The following is a 19,301-nucleotide window of genomic DNA, read 5'->3' on the forward strand; positions in this document are numbered from 1 at the left end:
CTATATATCTTTTAATATCTTTGATCTGTATTTTAATTGTGCAAAATAATGTAAACCCAGCAGGTCTGTTCAGGCAGCTAAGGTGACCAAGACAAGATTAGGTTTGCTTTATGAAAGTTGATTACTGACTGATTGTTGTGACAGCAGTAAAAATATATTAAAACCGATAAGTCAGTCAACAAGTTTAGTGTTTTCAAGGATCTTTAATAGGTAAACTCTAAACTTTTAGTATTGCTTTCTTAATCTTCAACCTTTCTTTTTTTTTCCTTTTTTTTTTTTACTCTAAATTAGAATCTTTTACAATATGTTTATATAGAACCCATGGATTAAGCTACAGTTCTGAGAAATACAAAAATATCACAGAACATTTTCTACACTCGCCTTCACCTGTGAGGCTCAGAACTGGTTCAGAAAGACAACAGCTGTCTGGACAGAGAGGATCGATGTATCCTAAAGGATAACAGCACCGTGGAGCCAACCCAGCTGAAGAAGTGCTCCAGTTAAAAACACCTGTCTCTCAAGTCGGGTGTGGTGAAGTGCTGGCAATCATGTCTTAACATGAGTCATGGAGGCGGGTCGTTTCCAGAGCTGCAGCACAGCTGGATCGGAGCCTCCCTCCCCAGCCTCCTGCACTCCTGGCCTGTGGATAAGCTGCCTCGTCCGACTGAGGGACGGTGTCCAGGGAAGTCCATGCTCACGCCTCAATGTTCGCTGGGGCAAACACCTAAATGAAGTCTTAATCAAACAGATCTACAGGGGACCCATATGTGCAAAGTGCTCAGTTTTAAAGTTGCATCTTTGAAAGCAAAAGTCTAAACAATGGGACGGAGCCACCGTGTGTCCTAGAAGGGGATCTGATCCAATGTTTCCACCCAACAGGAACGCCGTTCTCCCGCATTCCCTGATCCTGGTCCTGGAGTTCCACTGGCCAGTATCTCTTAGATGGGTCCCTTTTTGAACACCTGGTCCGGAAACAGGAATTACCTTGGAAGCTCAACACGGAGCTCCGAAGAAGCCTGGTGACTCGGAAATGGGAATCGGTGAGCAGAGGCAGGAAGATGAGGAGCTCTCAGGGCAGCGTGGCCGGCTGCGACTGACTCTGCAGGGTCGCCGCTATCCTGTTGGTTCCGCTTGGGGAAGCTCTTGGCGACTTCCTCAGGAGTAATGAAATAAAAACGAATAAAGCTGCCACCCTTCAAAAAAGTCCCACCTCCTTTTTCTTCACAATTTACAGCGACACCCAGCATGACCGATGAGTCCCGGTACAGATTGTCCGTCTGTTGGACAGTGCCAACTGGAGTCCCGTTTTGGTCTGGAGTAGAAATGTAAATATGGATCGTCATGACAACCAACAGCAGCGTTTGAGCTTCATCCTCCCCCCAGTCCCGTTTGTAAGCATCACTCAGTCAGTAGAAAATATCAAAAAGTTTATACAAAACCCTAAAACATCCGCAGAACAAACAGTTAGCTTCTTCTCTTCTTGTCTCACGCTGCTAGAGGTTGAGATGGACAGAAACAGGCCAACCATCACTCCGCCCTCTGGATTGGAATGTCGCAGCATGACGAAGAACCTCACCAAATGTTTCAATCCAAACTAAACTGAGCAAAGAAATTCTTAAAAACACTAGAAATGGAAACAACATCAAGACGTCTAAGCGAGTCAAAAAAAAAAAAAAAGGGGGTACACTGTGGCTCGTGGTTAAACACAGGTTTATGGCGGTGGATCAAAACGGCGACCAGGCTTCTCCACTGATGATACCCGAGTGAACAAACACAACCTGGGAATCCATGGATGAGGGACACAGAGCCAGCTACAGACTCTTTAGCTTGAGGCCACACAGGAGAGAAGGAAGGGGGCCCCTGACTGAGTGGGGCCCTGTGGGGGATGTGCCTGGCTCAGTGGGGTGGCAGTAGTAAAGCTGGAGGCTGTGTGCTGCTGTTTACGGGGAGAATGTGGCCATCTCCAGCGAGATGCGCTGCCACAGCTCCTTGGTCTGTTTGCCTCTCTTGAGATTCTGCAGCACGTCGTTGAACTGCATCATCCCCACCGGCGTGAGGCAAAAAGCCCCCCGGGCGCTGCGGATGATGTTGACGAAGTCGTCATAGTCTGCAGGTGTCAGGTGGATGAGTCGATGGTGGATGTACTGAGGAGAGACAGACGGGTGTGAGAAGGCTTGTTAGACAGAATTGCTGCTGGATTAAAACATCTCAGTTTTTCATTTAAATCAAATATGTGGTGAACATTAACATTTCTATTTAATCTCAACTTCCTGTATGGCTGAACAATATTGGGAAAAATGTCATTACAACATCATGGCTCAATATTCTGATGGAGATGTTGATTGAGAAAAAACCCCACCCCTCTCTTTCTTGCCAGTTTGTTGCTCTGAATCCCCACTAGAGGGGATTTCTGAATGGACAATATTGAGTCAGGCAACAGCTAGTTGTGCCTTGGGGTCCTTAAACTTGCAGTATGTAACTTTCAGAAGAAATATTTCTTACATATTTATTGAAATGGTCACTATGTCATGACAATATGATATTAGATAGATAATCTGTGAAAAATTGTGCTTCTCTGCCTTCTCCCAGCGTTAGCCAATCAATCTCCATAACTCAAGCCTCACTGTAGATGAGGAGCCAATAAAACGGTCTCAAATTTATTAGACATGTCTTTTCCTTTGTCACAAAGTTGCTTGAAATTAAAAGTTTAATAAAAGTTTAAGGAAAACGATCCAGATGCACAAACGACAGCAGTGTTGACGTTATATGATAGGCGGTAGACGGTGTGTTGCACCTGTAGGTATGCCTGCTGGCAGCGCTGCACCAGCTGGTGGAAAGCAGGCGTGCGGAGGTGAGCGTGGATGTGGGCAGGATTCAGCCTCTGCAGAGCCTCCATGATGATCTCCTGCAGGACGAATGGACTGAGGACACCTTTGGCTGCTCCGACACAGAACTGGTACACATAGTTGACTCCTGGCAGACAAAACAACAAGCCAGTTCATGACAATCACCATAATCACCATTAGTGCTACATGTAACCCGAGTCATTCAGCTTTACAAACTTTCTGTGGGGCCAAAATCACCAAACACTTAGGAGACATATTAAAAATGCTAAGTAATTTTTATTGTAAATTGATCATTTGAGATCTAACCAAGCAATATTTTTATGAAATAAAATTGCGAAGAACAATTTAGTAAACTGATATTTTCTTTAATAATAAGAGAAGTTGTGCAGGTTTCTAACTTTTGGTCAAAGATTTTCTTTTTTGCTCATTTAGAAAATATTTTTAAACTTATAAATTAATAAAATTATTCAGAGGGCCACAAATGGCACCTGCGCCCCAGTTTGTACAACCCTGATCTAGAACATTTGCTAAACTTGTCGTCTTTGAACCATTTGCTACTGTCCTCTTTTGCTAACATGTTTGGGGGCAACACTGGCGAAGGCAGAAGAAGTTCATCTTGCAGTCGGTGGATCGCTGGTTCGATTCCCGCTGCGTGTCACTTAGCTTTGCAAAAACACTTCACCCACCATGCCTGTTGGTGGTGCTCAGAAAAATCACACAAAATGACAGCATCGCTTCTGTCAGGGCAGCTGTGGCTACAATCCAGCATTTGATTTAAGGAGCATTATAAATAAAATGAATTATTATCATTAGTTCTCACCTAGTCGTGCAGCCAGTCCCAGCAGCCACTTTACATCTTCAGTGTAAGGTGGACTTCTGGAGAAGTTGTTGGGATGGTCGTTATGAGCCCTCCTGCCCAGCATCTCCAGCGCCAGCATGCCTTCACACAGAACAGCAGCCACCCTCAACACAACACGACTTTAATGTGAGAGTCAGACCTGACGAGGCGAAGCCGCTCACCAACTCTGTAGGCTGAGTGCAGGTAGTGCAGGCCCTGCTGGCTGATTGGCTGGCTGTGCTGCTCATCTTCTGCTGTGAAGGGGGCGCTCACCAGCGGAGCGGGCTGGGGGGAGACGGCGGGCAGAGACGCCCCCTGTATGGCCTGAATGGTGGGGCCAGAGTGGACGCTGCCCACTGCAGAAACACAACAGTGAGGCATTAAAAATGATGATGACGTGGCTGAAGGTGAATTGGGAACACGGTGCCGTCCTGACCTGCCACGGTGGTGCTCAGGGGCAGGCCCGTCTCGGTGTGGTACGGGTGGACGGCAATCTGAGTCATGGACGGCACGGGGACGGCTGGGAAGGTGACGGCCGCGGCGGACAGAGAGGGCTGGGGGCCGGGAGCCATTGAGAAGGGGTACTGGGCCCCGATGAAAGCTGGATGCATCCCCTGATTAGAACACAGCAGAGCAGTTACAATAAAAACTGCTAATATTAGCACAATAATGATGCTTCATAGCTCCATGGGAGGCTTCCTTTTACACTTGATTACAACCCTACTGCCATGTTTACTGGGGATAAAAATAGTGCATAATTATTTAGTGGAAGTTAAAAGATACAGAGTTTAATACAATTTCAACAAAAATCTCAAAAGAAATAAAATCCTGTGGGATCAAAAGCCAAAGTTACATAAAAAGCAGAGTGTTCAGTTTTCAACAACCAGACTTCAGACCAGAGCATCTTAATGTCAGAATGGTCCAGTAGAAACCTAGAACTAAATCAAATTCAAAAGTTTTAAAAATTTCTGTGAACAGATGCTCTCCAGCAAATCAGACTGAGCTTGAGCTTCTTCACAAAGACAGGTGGGCGAAAGTTTCAATCTGCAGATGTGCAAAGCCGGTAGAGATATGCCCTCAAAAGACCAGTTGCTGGATCTGCAATGGAAGCTGCTTCTAGAAAGCCTGAACCTCAGGGAGGGCTGAAGTTTCAGATTCTTTTACAACAAATAAAAAAAAAAATAATAATAATTTTTACTTATTTTTCAGATGTACATATACCAAAGATAGTTCAAAGTTTTATTTGAACTAAAACAGGCAGCTAGAAATATTCTAAGAGAAGATTTTAGTTGTTAGCGGACGGGTGTGGTCCCCCATCTGTGCAAACACAAATGGTTGTAAGTGTTTTCAACCATAAGAACTGTTGTATATGTGTTGTATTTACAGTTCCCTCTGGTGTGTATTGAGATGACCTCTGACCTGCGGATATGAAGCCCCAGTGACAGGGAAGACGGCAGGCCGGGGTACATGCTGCAGAGGGTGTCCCAGGTACTGAGGGGTGCAGACGGAGGGAAGGTGTGCCTGGATGGTGGTGTAGGGGTGTAGCCCCTGACTGTGGGGGTGGGACATGGCCTGGCCAGGAATAGGATGGGACTGGTAAATGGTGGAGCCCACAGAGATGACGGGGACGATGGCCGCCGCAGTGACCGAAGCTGTGACCGCTCCCACGCCCGAAGAGTCCATGTTAGCTACGCCGTCCAGCACACTGCAGGAGGCATCTGGGGGCCTCCGGCCAGAGCTCCCGTTGGCCCCGCAGCGGCCTGCAGGCTCCCGCTGCTGGCCAGCACCGCCACCCACTGACTGTTCATACAGCCAGTACCACTGATGGGCCACCTCGAACAGGACCTCAGGATAAACGCCGCCGCCCTTCGCTGCCTCCTCTACGGCCATGCAGGCCTTCTCCAGCATCACGTTGTCCTGGAAGCAGGAAGAGACAGAGACGCATTGACGGGAGAAGGTCATATCGTTCTCCTATATGGTGAGCATTTAATTTGATCTGATTCCTAGCATCTTTAAAATTCTCTAGTGTTTGACTCAGCTTATCGTTTCCTTCTAGTAAATGGAAACAACACATGGTGAGTCGAGTTGTTCATATGTACATTATCAATAGTGAGTATAAACTGTTAAAAGTCATAGTATTTTGTGGAATTCCTTAGAAACTTGATTACATAAGTATTTCTGCTCATAACTCAATCTCTGCAGAGTCAAATCTTCACACAAAAAACATTAGAGGCTAATTTATCAGTTACATCCAACATTAGACAGCACAACAACTGCATTCAATCAGATTTTTAAATTTGAACACAGCTTTTATTACTAACTCAACATTTTTTAATAACTAGAATCAGTTATTAAAAAAAAGATTTTTAATAGCAGTTTTTGGGCCATAAGTTTATGACGACCCAATGAGGAGTCGCCATATCCTTGTGTGAGTTACTGCCATGGTAAAAAAACAAACTCAAAATGTTAACACGACTATATAATGATATATAGATACATACTATGCATACTACCACATTTGTAGTGGTAGTATGCATAGTATGTATACTACCACAGCATTTATTGAGGTTTCCTGCACAATGCGCAAGAAAAGTTGACTTGCTCTACCTGTTCTTTGCACTGAACCAAGGCTCTCTGGATCTCATTGGGGTTGAGTGCGTGAGCGTGAGGCAGGCAGCTGAGCGCCAGCTCTGCAGCCGCCCGGACCATGTTGGGGTCCCTGGCCCGTGATGCCCGGTCTGCCAGGGACGCCACCTCTGGTGGAGTCAGGTGGCCATCCCAGCACTCCACCAGAATATTCAGGGCTGCGCTGCCGATCTCCATCGCTTGGCCTAAAGAAACAGCAGAAAGAAAACCGTAGTTACAACACCTGACCAAATGTAACGAAAGACTGTTAAAATGTTTGTCCTTTAATAAGCACACCAGTTATCCAGGAGACATGAGATGAGTAGGTCCTGGACAGCCAGTTGGGCGAAACAAAATTGTGGAGGCCAAGAGCGTACAGTCCAATCTCGAAGGCACAGAGATGGAGGTTCCTGTGTGGCCCCTGGTGACCGCCGCTGGCTGAGGGCTGGGTGAAGATGGAGGTGGAGGAGTTCCCTCCGGCTTTGATCAGCACCGTCTTGGCCAATTCAAAGTAAAAATGGGCTGCTGCCTCGGAGGGCTGGTTGGGCACATGGGGGGCATGACACTCCAGACGGCGCCCCTTATACCTGGACACATGGAAACGTTGAAACCGGTCAACATGAAGTATCTGAGTCAGACCTTCACACTTCATAGTGAGGTGGATTAAAACAGATGTTCCAGTTAGGGAATTTTCATATTCCATAGTAGAAATATCCATTAGCACAACATTTGTTCTCGGGTTCTGAGCTTCAACTGTTTCATCAGCTGCATTTTCATGAACCTTAAAATTATTGGAATTCCAAAAATAAATTTGCCAAGTGGAAATGCACCAATTTCAAAAAATGTGTTTTCCAACAAGAATCTTTTAACTCTTGGATGAGTTGATTTTTCAGCCGTTTTGGTTTTAGTGTATTTGGCAAAACTGCAGAAGAAACCTTTTTTTTATTTCTTTTTGCATCACATGAGTCAAATGATCAACAACCAGAAAAGACGAGGATGACGGCAGGAGGAGGTAGGATGCTGATGCTGCCACATGTTTTTTTTTTTAAATAAATTATGGCTTGAACAAACTTAAAGTTAAAATCACGCGTGAATATTTCTTATTTAATGGAAACACTAAAATTGTGAAATTGTGTTTTTTCGACTTTAGTGGAATATTGTGCATATTTGTAATGGGAATGGAGCTTCAGTCAGATAAAATAATCAGTGATGTCTGAAGAGAACTAGAGTGACCAGAAAGAATGATCCCCAGCTTTCCAGATCTACATGCAAAGTTATCTTTGTGTACAATGAAACATCAGGTTATTTGAGATTACATTCAAAAGTAAAAGCATGGATCTTTATGGCTCTGCGAAGCCAACCCTGTAGAGAGGTGGGGTAGTCAGCATGCGTACCTGCTGGTGTCAGTGCTCTTGGCCCTAGCCCCGCCCCCAGTCCTGCGTGAACCACTGGAGGAGGAGGAGCCCAGCGAGTCTGATGAAGAGCTGCTGATGCTGTCGCTGTCCTGTCCGCGCGCCCAGGACGCCGCCGCCCATCCACCCCGGAGCGGCCTCCGGCTGAGGGTCGGGGAGCTGTCTGAGGTCGTCTCAGGAGCACTGCTGTCTATGCTCGCCATGCCTGTTCACACACATGCACTTTAAAGTTTGGACACTGGGTTTGTTTCACTACAAATCAGCAGCGTTTTTTCACCAAGAGGGTAAAACTCCCCTCAATAGGAAAAAAAAATAGTTTTTGAAATTACAGTGTGTAAAAAAGGGACAGACATGTAGGATTAGTGTGGCACCCATAGAAGGAAAGGTGAAGCCACGTCAGAATGCATACCAGTGTGTTTCTTCTTCTGGCGGACAGGCGAGCCCCAGCAACGTTGGCTGTAGCCGCAGCGCCCCCCTAGAGCCAGTCGACTGGGAACTGTGGCCTCCGATTTGAAGGACGCCGTTTCATTCTGCTGCTCACTTGATAACTGTGCTCCATCTGAAACTGCAAGGACACAAATCCAACTCAGTGTTCATTGGAAAACACATCTAGTTCTGATCAATTACAGAGGAAAGGAAGAAATGTTCTAAGTACGTTTGGGTACTCTGCACATTCACAATTTCCAAAGGCATTCTTCTGCCGCTTTGCACCACAGTCTGAAACTTACACAGAATTTCACAAATCTAGGAACCTCAGACCAGAAGAATTCAACCAGGCCCGCCGATTCTTCCAACTTCCAACATATTTCGATCCTTAATGTGTTGGGTGCCTACCATGCTCCTTGGTGTCAGCAGCGTTCTCTCCAGCTGTGCTGTTCTGCAGCAGGCTGAGCTCGACCTGTGAGGTCACTTCCTCCCCAGCCAGAGCCACAGCAGAGGAAGAGCTGGAGGAAGACGCGGCCAAGGTGTTGGATGAGGATGATGACAAGGCATGTTTGGTGACCCCTCCGGTGGCGCCTCCAATCCCGCTGTGGCTCCCAGTGGTGTGTTTGGACGGGCTGCGCTGACTGCCCCCTGCTGGCTTGCTGGAGTAGAATGAGCTCAGAGTCTGAGGCTTGTGGGTCTGGCTCTCCCTGTCTAGCAGCTTATCCAGGATCTGATCAAGGAGAGAGACTTCATCACTCTACACTTCATCACTCTACTCAGGGAATTGATTCTGAAACCATAATCAAAATCTACTTTATATTGTGAGAGTTCTGTGATGTGCTTTGTGTGACAAACTGGATATGTTCAGTTCAGCTTCAAAGAACCACCCAAGGAAACGGATGGCCACACTAGACAGTATGAACTGCATACAGTGTGTGTATGTTGGGTTTGTGTCTAGAAGGGTATGTGGGAACAAAACTACAAGTGTATTCCTGGCATTCTTCTGCCGTTTTGCACCACAACAATGTTGCTATTGTTTCCAATAGAAACATCAAAAGCTTATGACCAAGCTCTGTGCATTACCACCGTCTTCTTCTGTTTGTTCAGCATGATAATGTCTAATCTGGAGATTAGAAAGGAAATGTGCCGACATGCAGAGTGATTCACACTAAAGTCACTTTAGAAAGCTGAACATCTCAAGGATTTTTAGTCATTCCAGTTTCTACTCCACTTTCCCCAGTTTTCATCAGTTTGTTGACTGCATACAATGCAAGACAATAAAACTTCACCAGGCTGTGATAACAAGACCTAAAGCTCATCCCAAAGGTTGTCCATCATATCTATTGGTAGCCATGTTTGATAAACCGTGAGCCGCCCTTTACCTTCTTGAGTTTGCTTTGGTCATCCTTGTAGGTGATCATGAGGGCTAAAGCCAGGTCACCCTTCACCCGCCGAGTTCCTTCACACAGCAAAGGATGCTCTGCCTCGCTGACTGTCGTCTTCATACCTGCACATGCAAAGTCATGGAAACAGCAATCGGCACGAGTTAAGAAGTTTCAGGGAAACGACAAAGGAAGTCTGTGTGTTAAAATCTGTGAAGACTGGCAAAAAAACAAGATAATCGGCCCATAAAAGGAGCCAGGGAACAAATTACCAAGAGCAGCTACAGCAGCTTCAAAGCCCAGCTCTTCGTCCCCGGGCATCTCATTGTTTCGGTTGCGACTGGGTGGACGGGAACCAGTTGGGGACACAACTAAAGAGACATCATGGAGATAAAACTTGTTCAAAGGACACTAGAATAAATAAAAACTACCTTGTGCAGTCATTGCTTCTAATCTTTGAGAAATAAATCAAGATCTGAAATTCAACTTTAGAAAATGTTATCGATTTCATTTCGTTCCGTTATGGAATGCAGGCAGAAACTCAACAAATCAGTCAAGAAGTAGTCACCCAAACATAATGAACATCATAGATAGTTTCTTGATTTTGATGACAAATCAAAAGCAGACATCAAAAAGTGGCCAGAAAAAGAAGTTCTTATCAAAAGTAAAAAAAAAAACACACAAAAAAACTGTTTTGATTTTAGAACATCTGAAGCCCAGAAGTAATAATTTGGATGTCAACCTGGGGTGCAGAGAACATCAAATATGAAACTGGCCAACATCAACGGCAGCACCGGTCTGTAATCACAGAGGTTTCCATCCCTGAGCTGCTCGGCTCGCTCTCTGATGGCCGACATCTCCACCAGGCCCAGGGGAATCTTCTTCAACAGCGCCACCACCTCAGACTCCTGGTAGGCCAGCTTCACCTGCTCAGTCACAACAACAAAAGTCCATAGTTACATAGTTCAGGTGTTTACATGATTTGAAAGGATTTAGATGTTTACATGTGTTCATGACTGTTGCCTTGTCTTTATACAACATCCAAATATAACAGTAATTTATGCAGCTCAATTAGGTTTGCTCTGGGTTAGGTCTCAGGTCGTTTTAAGACAAACAGATCATGCGTGTGTGTGACTTTGAGCCACAGACCTCCAGAGCTTTAGTCGAAGCAGGCGGCCTCTGCAGCTCCAGAGAGAACATTCCGGTGCTGAAAGCCAGGTTGTGGAGCTCCAGCCTCTCGCTGAGGACTGTGAGGAGGAAGGCAGCTTTGGACAGAGTGTTGGTGGCCACCTGAGTCTGACGGCTGGTCGACACCTTGCTCTTCTTGCCCTGCGGTCAATGAACATGTCAGAGGGCGTCGGAGTGGAATCATGTGCTCCGGTGTGGAGGGACGTTTTACCAGATACCTTGGTCTGGGGTTGCTCCACCTTCAGGTCAGGAGGGTTAGCCAGCAGGTCTCTGGCCAGCTCCACAGCCAGCTGACATGCCTCATTACTGTAGCCATGAGCATACAAGGCTTCAGCACATGCAAACAGCACCTACACAAACACACACAGCACGGTGAAAGGCTACCAAAGCTCACAAGAGGTCAGAATATCACAATCATTTGGAACTACTAGTACAGAATAACTGCACAAGAAGTAACTCCAGGTCGTTTTAAAAACTAAGATGCTAAGCTGCTGTTGTTTTGCTTTCTTACTTCCATGCGTCCTGCCTGCTCCAGAGGTTTAATTCCTGCAAAGATGTCTGGCTCTTCCTCCTGGTGGCTGTCGGCCAGCTGCTTGTCGGCTCCCTCCTCTGATGCAGCGCTCAGGTAGTACGCCTGGTAGTCATCCTCAGCCAGAGCTTCTCCTTCAGAAGCTCCACCTGCAGCCTCCGCCCCCTGGTTAACTGCTGCTACACCTGCTGCTGCACCTGCTGCTTCTGCAGCTGCAGGTTCGGCCTCCCTGTTGCCCCATGGCGCCTTGGCAGAAGCTGGAGGGCTGCCAGGTCTTGCTGTTCCAGTGCAGCTGGACGGCATGTCTTCGCTTCTGCCGCTAGGCTCAGTGAACCCTTCCACCGTGTCCACAGCAACCTCCATGTGTTCTTTGGCAGTAAAACAGGCTGGAGCAGACTCTGCAGCAGTCAGTGCCGCGGGGACGTGACCCGCATGCTTCATGTCAAAACTCTTGCTCCCGCCACCGCCGCTGCCTCTGCTGTATTTGGGCAAGTCTCGGAGCAGCGGACTGGGAGAGGGCAGCACCTCCGCCGGGGCGGGGAGGAACTCGAAGGTGTTGCAGGCCTCGGCTCCCAGAGCCAGGTTACAGCTGTCATCCAGACTGAGGTCAGCCAGGTCAGGTTCCAAAGAGCTGTCCTCACTGCTGGTTCTGCGTTTGGCGCTGGCATGCTTACCGCTTCCCAGCCCTCCGCTGCTCCCTGGACCTCCAGCCGACGGAACCTTCCCTCCTCCCTGGGTCAGCTTCAGTTTGCCTCCCGAGGAGGAAGCAGCTCCTTTATACATGCACTTCCCCCCACCGTCCTCTAAAGTCAGAGAGACACTCCCCCCCAGCCGGACCAGCATCCCTCCTCCTCCACTCAGTGACAAACCTTTCCGTTTGCTCAGAATAGTCTCCTTTGGTCTCACAGCCACCTCCTGCTGGGAGAAATGGCCGGTCCCCCTTCCTTTGTAGTCCAGCACCACTCCGCCCTCTGCTTTGCTCGCTGCTCCTCCTTCAGAAGGCTCGCCGCCCACAGCCTTCAGCCCCCTCTGAAACTGCATGGCCCTGGGCCAGCAGAACGGGCTGTTCTTCTTGTCTGCGCTGCAGTAGGTGATGCCTTCCAGCGGATAAGCCACCTCCCAGTTGAAGTAGCAGGATTCCACAGCGGGCTTGAAGCCCTGGAAGAGTTTATCCAGCGACTTTCGATGTTGTCCTCGTTTCACGATCTCTATAACTTTCAGATGCCACTGCTTCAGCTGACTAGCCAGCTCCAACCGCCTGCAACAGACCATGTGGAGGCTGAAGTCTCAACACTTTTCATTGATTAGGCAATTCAGTGTTAGTATATATTAGAGCTGTCAACGTTAATGCACTGATATCACAACACAGGTTAATCGAACTACCTATTTTGACCTAAAAGCCTCTCTCCAGCAGAGGGCTTCCTCGTTCCTAGTAGCATTATGGTCTATGTGTATGTGCTCAAAATGTCACATGCATGAAATACACCAGACGATCGGATGGACGACAACTGTACAAGTTTAATAAGAAATTAATGAAGAGGAAAATTTCTAAACTAACCTTTAATACAAATTTAATTCCTTTAAATCTTCCTGATTATAAAACCTGGAAAACTGAGAATCATCAGACATGTTTGGTTTAAGATAATTAAGCATTTTTTTGCCCAGTGCAGCATCAGAAAGGGGTAAGGTAACCAAAAACTAGAAAAAATATATTTTATTTCTCAGTTATCTCCTGAAAAAGTGTGGTAGTACTTGTATCCATGCGTACTGAAGTATTTTTGTCTTAGTTGCTGTTGAGTACTAAGAAATAATAAAAATCAGATCATTTTGCATTTTAATTGGTTGGAGTGCAGCAGGAGAGGCCTGTCCAGAGCACCATTGCTACAAGATCCACAACTTCCTGCATTTTTATATTTAATCTTACAAAATCAGGCATAGTTATTAATTGTAATTAATCAGATTACATTTTTTAATCATCTCACAACTCAAATCTGTAAGAATAGTTCAAATCATGCATGACTTTTGTCTGTGCTCTGACCTGGTGGGGCTCATGGTGGGGTCAAGCACAGCCAGCCTCCACAGGACGACCATCTCATCACACATGCTGGCGCAGGCGTGAGCCGCCACCTCTGATTGGCCGTTGCTGCGCCCCGTGTGGCCGCTGGCGCTGCTGTGGGACGCCGAGGTTCTGACGCTGTACCACCAGCTGATGATCTGAAACACAAACCGGGCTGGGTGTGAGCCAAAGTCTGGGCACAAAGCAACAGCTCTCAACATGGATGTGCAGTAGAACTCCAATACAGACCAAAAAAGTGAACTCCGGTCCGCCTAAAAACCTTGTTTTCGGTTTAAGTGAACTCTGGTGCGGATTAAATGCATATGTGGATGCAAGCGGACCAGAGACCTCTTCAAAAGCAGAAAGCGATCTACAGAGCAGGGTATTCTGGATGAAAACTCACCTGCTCATAGGTAAGGCACTGTTCAGTGAGGATCTCCAGCAGTGGCGCGGCGTTGCTGTCTCGCCTCTTAAACATTTCCCTGACGATGGACAGAAGGTTCCAGATGCCCTCTGGCTCCCGGCCCCTCAGAGGGCGCAGCAGGCACGCCCACTCAGCAGCTGCCGGAGGCTCAGTGGAGGACAGGTACATGGAGTTCACATCACTGGTGAGACACACACAAACCTATTAGTAGTGCTTCTCTCTGAAAATTAGCTGACACTGTGGCAGATAAAAATATAACGATAAGCCAGAGTTAGCCATCAACTGTTTGAGGGAATTTTCTGGGGAAAGATCTAAGGCAGACAGCTTCAGGTTTCTCAACTGAAAGATTCTTGTTTCAGTGAAAGAGGCTTTAATGAGAAGCATAAAGAAGAAGAGCACCTGAACACGACAGGAGAGGGCCCACAGAACTTGTGCAAAGTCTTTTTAATGTTATCGCTGAGGGTCGACTCGTCCAGATACCAGGTGCTCTGATCAGATGCTGAAGGCCCTGCTGTCGGATCTGAAAACGCAAAAACAACACGGTAAGATCACGCTTTAATAAACTGTCAGACATTAGCTTCAAGTAACTCCTAAGGTCTCAGCATTTTCCTCCCATTCTGTCCTGAGTCACAACAGTCTTTGCTCTGGCTTTACTACACCTACTTTTCTGACATTTCATCACTGTTAAGTCCATCTGTGGTCGTTTGGACTAATCCTGTTTTCTGCTCAGGTCCAAATCAACTTCATTATCGAACTTCATCCTTAATCCCCTTCATTGTGCCAGAATAATGTCCCCAGACTATCAGGTTCAATGCAGTTGAAAACTGATTCAACTCTAACACTGAACCAGTTTTCCTCTGTCACAGTCCATTTTTAGCTTCAAGAAGGAAGTATGAGCAAAGGGAAAAGGGATGGAGAGTTTTCCTCCGGCATGCTGAGGGCCGTACCTGGAGCTCCACACACAGTGTTGATGGCTGTAGACTGAGAAGACAGCAACTCGTCCAGCAGACGCTGGGCTGTAGGTAGGATCTGGAGAAATACAAGAAAGAGAGCTCTAAATATTGACATTTACTGGATGAGGAAGGAGCTTTAGAGTCTTGTGTATCCTTAGAAACCGGCTGATATCTCATTTCTTCATTTTGCAGTTGATGTCTTTTTTTGACCCAAAGCACATTTAGCAGTAATTCTGCAGTTCATCAAAGTAATTAAGGTAAAAAAATCAAAACATATTTTCTGAATCAACTCTGTGGCACTTCCTGCTGTTTCCCCTCCAAGTTGCAATGTAACATGTCACTGGTCACCACTGACCTATTACCATGTCTGACACATCACACCTAATCACACACTTAAACAAAACTAGGTTTGTACATAAAACTCTGCAACTTAAATGACCAGTTAGGTTGCCTGGCATTTTCTTAAATAAAAAATTATCAAAATAGAAATATGCATAAAAATTAAGCAGACTAAAATCCATTTTGAATTGATTGCCAGCACTGGAAATGTGATTCTCTCTAGAACTGATTATTTCCTCTGTACCTCTTCCAGAGCTGGTAGCTGCACGTACAGGACATGATTAGACATCTTACTAACAGTGTGTAGTGTGTTTGTTCTGAGTGTGGATCCTACCTGTTGAGGCAGCTCACTAATGAGGTACTGGGCAAACTTTTGGAGCTGGTCCCTCTGCAGCCTGGATAAAGACTCTGACACCGGAGCCCTCAGACAGACCGCTGAAGCCTGCAAAGGTGGGAGCAGACAAATGACAAATAAACACTGCACATTAACAGACTAACGTGAGCCATCAAGATTAGAATCACCGCAGACTGTCCTTTTCCTGGAAGGAAAGATTGGTTTCGTTGTAACAGCTAATCCATAAGGTTTTTTGTTTGTTTGTTTTTTTAGGTAATATGATCAAAGTCTTGACAAGACGCAGTGAGGAACTTTGACCGTCATATCTGCTAACATTCCACTTGGATCTGTCTGAGTATATAATTCAGAATCTTCTCAAGATGTTCTATGGTGCGTTCACCAGACGGCTTTGTTTACATTCAAAGTCTACGTGGAGTCGCATTGAAGGCCCGTCGCAGCGTGTTTTCCAAGTCTAGCGTAGCATGGTTTGAAGCGTTTTGATTGTTTGACGTGTCAAGCTTGTCCGACAAATATGCCAGCAATGGCTGGAGTGATTTTAACACGTCTGACATGCCTTTGATGCGCCTCCTCATGGACTTTGAATGTAAATCTGAAGCACGAAACTAGGCGTAGAGCAAAATGTCAAGCGCCTGAATTCAAAGTGCATCAAACTTGGGACTTTGGTCGCGTTTGGTGTGAACGCACCATTAATCTGATCTGAATCGCGGCAAATTTCTACTTTACTCATCTGCTCTCTCCGTCTCTTACAGCTTTCACTCAACTATTAATCCTCTCCACTGATCCATTTTAAGATAGACATTTTTTATTCATTTAGTTCATTAGAGTTCAGAACTGAAAGGATTCCTGTAGAGAAAACAAACTCACATTGTGTATTCTGAAAAGGCAGAGAGCGACAACGTGGGCACACCATTTTGCCCCGGCGCCGCACGTACAGCTGCAGGAAGTGATGCGGCAGCGGTCAAACATGACAGCCACGTTGTAGGCTGCTTTAGACTGACCAGACTGACTGGACACTACAGTAGCGCTGAGATGGAAGCCTGGAGACAAACAGAGACACAGTCCTGCTTCATTTCTGCAGCAAATACAAACGAGGATCCTATTCTCCAGATAAAACAACTCAAAATCTTCTACTACTGGTATTTCTGAATGATGAAGGATGAATGAAGGTAGAACGCCGAGGTGGACTTTAACACAAAGAGTTGAAGTCTGTGGTCTGAATATAGTTAAACTCGGTTGAGAACATGCCTGGACGTACCGATCTGAAGAGGGTCTTTGACGGCTCTGATCCTGTACAGCTGCTCTCCACGCTGGAACTCATCTGGACTGCCATTAGCCAGGCAGGAATACAACCTGCAACCACATTAAAGCAAACTCGGTCATTTCTCAGTCCTTCTTCTAAAGTCTCTAGAAAACTTTCTTCCACTTCATGACAGGAGTCAGTAAATCCCTCACGAGGCGTTAGTAAACTCATCTAATCGTAGAAGTTTATTGTTATTATTGACAGCTCATAATAACAAATATTGCTGGATGACAAATTGTCTCAGAAATTATTGAGATATATGATAATCTTGTTGTTTTGAGATTATTTTCAAGTAATGTAATGGTAATGGCATAATAATGGAAAAACACATCCTCCAAGATCAATAAACTTTAAATTCTAATGAACATTTTAAGCTGGAACTGGAGGACATTTTAAATATCCAAAATAAATAAACAAAACAGCAAAAACAACAAATAAAATCAATTATAAAATCCCTGTACACAAAATTATCCTTAAAAATAAGCTAGTTGAGACCAAAGTATCAGACTGACGACTTTTATTTTCCACAATAAATCATGTAAATGGAAATTACTGAGGACATTTTAATTTATCATGTGATTAACTGATTTTTTGCTTAATGCGACAGGCCTGGCTAGTCACATTTGTAAACATCCAAAATAAAACACATCATGCAAAAACAATAAATAGAAAGGAAACAAAAACCACAAACAACCAAAACTATAAATAAAATGGATTATGAAGTCTCTGTCAGCCAAACTGCCCTTAAAATAATATCAATAATCTGATTGGAAATGATTGCGCTAATCTGATTAGTTGCTTATCAACTGTCTCTCACCTGATGTCCTCCTCGTTCTCTGGGAAGCTCCAGAAGGCAATACGGAGCTGGAGCTGCTCCGGGACTGGGGGGTACACCTTCTCCACCACCTCGAACGGGATGTGGAAAGCTACCTGCTTCGCCGATAACTCCACCAGGGGAGTCACCTGGCCGTCTGAGGAACGCCACAGAACAAAATCAGAAACAGTCAACACACACTGAATCAGCAACTTCTCATCCAGTTGAAGGACACTGGAATTTAAGAGGAATATATCCCTGCCTGGACCTGCTAACATTCAGCTTCTCCATCAATCCCATAATATATGGACAGCTATTTGTTAGTCAAATTATGATTCCGATTTTGACTGGTACAATTTTTTTTTGGCTGAAATGTTGCTAAATATAGCAAGAAAGTCACTGAGTTGGCAACAGTGGGGTGATTATTGTTAACATGCAGACATGACCTGTCAGTCAAACCTCTCTAACAGGAGAACACAAGAGGATCGTGGTTGATTTTTTAGACATTTGCAGAGGTAGACAATATCGATTTCACAAGTAAGTATCAGCTGATCACCGATCCCCCAAAATTAAAGAAAATTGGCTGGACGATAAATTGGTGCACCCTTAAAATTATAATTCATTTATAATTTAATCTGACCCACATATGGTGACTGGGATTTTAATAAACTGACTTGCCAATCACAGACTTTTATATTTCATTCTCAAGGTTTCCCACAGAGTATAATAAGTCTAACTAAATATCTGACAAATTCTTCCTCTCATTTTTGGAGCATTTAGTAAATAATTTTGGTAAACAACCTGAAACTTCAAAAAGTGGGTGGGGGTGGGGAACGGTCAGATTATTTTCAATCAGTGCATGTAAACTTCTGGTTTCAACATCCAAGACCGGAGTCACGAGTTCAACACAACCACTGATTCAATAGTTCTGGACAGCAGCAGGTGCAGCTTAAACCTCAGCACAGACTAGAGAGCTGAACTGCATTCTGGGAGTTGTAGGCAACTGCTGTGGGTGGAATCCATTGGTGGCACATATGAACTATCTTTCCCATTTACTTTGTTTGATGAAAAATTTAAATCCACAAATAAAATAGAAAATTCAGTTGAGCATAATTTGCATGCATTTTATTTTTTATTCTAAAATTTCTTCATTTTGAATCAGTTTGTTTTGTGTCTGAAAACTCTGTTGAATAAACATCCTCATAGTGTTTAATTTCCATATTTTTAGCTGGTGGTTGCATCATACTCACTCCTGACCTAAAACATATGTAGAAAAGATGATTTTATTTGTTTATTTCTTACAGTTCCATCCATGCAAATTAAAACTCTTCTGGTAATGCAACATGTTGAGAGAAAATACATGAATTATTGTCAATTCTTGCATAAACTGCTTTTACTGTGTGCACTTAGGCATTTCCAGAGAAACAATGGAGAACTAAATAATACGTTTTCTAATCCTGCAACTCTAATAAGGAACAATGGTGGTTTTTTTAGAGGGCATCGAAAAATTAGCAAGCCAATAAATTAACCAACCGATAAATCAGATGGCCGATAAATCGACCTAAATTTCCTGCGTTTTGGGAGATCAGTGATTGGCCAATACTTACATGTGAAGTCGATATTATCCTCCGATCTAATGTACAAAATAAGCCACTGGCCTCTTTTGCTCTGCCATGAGAAAAGGTTAAAAGATACCCCAGCCCACCAGGTCATGTCTACATGTTTACAGTTAACAACAGTCATCCTAATATTACAGATTCAGCAACTTTCTTGCTATATTTAGCGACATTTCATACAAAAAAAAAAAAAAAAGA

At 45.0% G+C, this 19,301-nt stretch overlaps 1 protein-coding gene across 2 annotated transcripts in view; it reads right to left on the reverse strand.

Annotated features, from left to right (window-relative positions):
* Positions 1-252: 252 nt before the first annotated feature.
* zswim8 (zinc finger, SWIM-type containing 8) overlaps positions 253-19,301 on the reverse strand; it is a 23,039-nt gene continuing 3,990 nt past the window's right edge. For both annotated transcript variants that reach the window (XM_055026122.1, XM_055026121.1), the window contains 25 exons: positions 17,491-17,644; positions 16,629-16,723; positions 16,238-16,410; positions 15,353-15,460; positions 14,674-14,755; positions 14,126-14,246; positions 13,706-13,907; positions 13,285-13,460; positions 11,229-12,504; positions 10,936-11,067; positions 10,679-10,858; positions 10,272-10,455; positions 9,802-9,900; positions 9,530-9,654; positions 8,556-8,877; positions 8,131-8,286; positions 7,704-7,926; positions 6,607-6,896; positions 6,292-6,515; positions 5,104-5,601; positions 4,121-4,298; positions 3,867-4,040; positions 3,667-3,786; positions 2,795-2,973; positions 253-2,144 (listed from right to left, as the gene is read on the reverse strand). In XM_055026122.1, the coding sequence (XP_054882097.1) occupies positions 1,941-2,144; positions 2,795-2,973; positions 3,667-3,786; positions 3,867-4,040; positions 4,121-4,298; positions 5,104-5,601; positions 6,292-6,515; positions 6,607-6,896; positions 7,704-7,926; positions 8,131-8,286; positions 8,556-8,877; positions 9,530-9,654; positions 9,802-9,900; positions 10,272-10,455; positions 10,679-10,858; positions 10,936-11,067; positions 11,229-12,504; positions 13,285-13,460; positions 13,706-13,907; positions 14,126-14,246; positions 14,674-14,755; positions 15,353-15,460; positions 16,238-16,410; positions 16,629-16,723; positions 17,491-17,644 (5,675 nt within the window). In that variant the 3' untranslated portion in view covers positions 253-1,940. The remainder of the gene's footprint in view (positions 2,145-2,794; positions 2,974-3,666; positions 3,787-3,866; positions 4,041-4,120; positions 4,299-5,103; positions 5,602-6,291; positions 6,516-6,606; positions 6,897-7,703; positions 7,927-8,130; positions 8,287-8,555; positions 8,878-9,529; positions 9,655-9,801; positions 9,901-10,271; positions 10,456-10,678; positions 10,859-10,935; positions 11,068-11,228; positions 12,505-13,284; positions 13,461-13,705; positions 13,908-14,125; positions 14,247-14,673; positions 14,756-15,352; positions 15,461-16,237; positions 16,411-16,628; positions 16,724-17,490; positions 17,645-19,301) is intronic.

The sequence above is a fragment of the Poeciliopsis prolifica genome, unplaced genomic scaffold (genome assembly GCF_027474105.1).
Source record: "Poeciliopsis prolifica strain line A6 unplaced genomic scaffold, Auburn_PproV2 SCAFFOLD178, whole genome shotgun sequence".
NCBI lineage: Eukaryota > Metazoa > Chordata > Actinopteri > Cyprinodontiformes > Poeciliidae > Poeciliopsis > Poeciliopsis prolifica.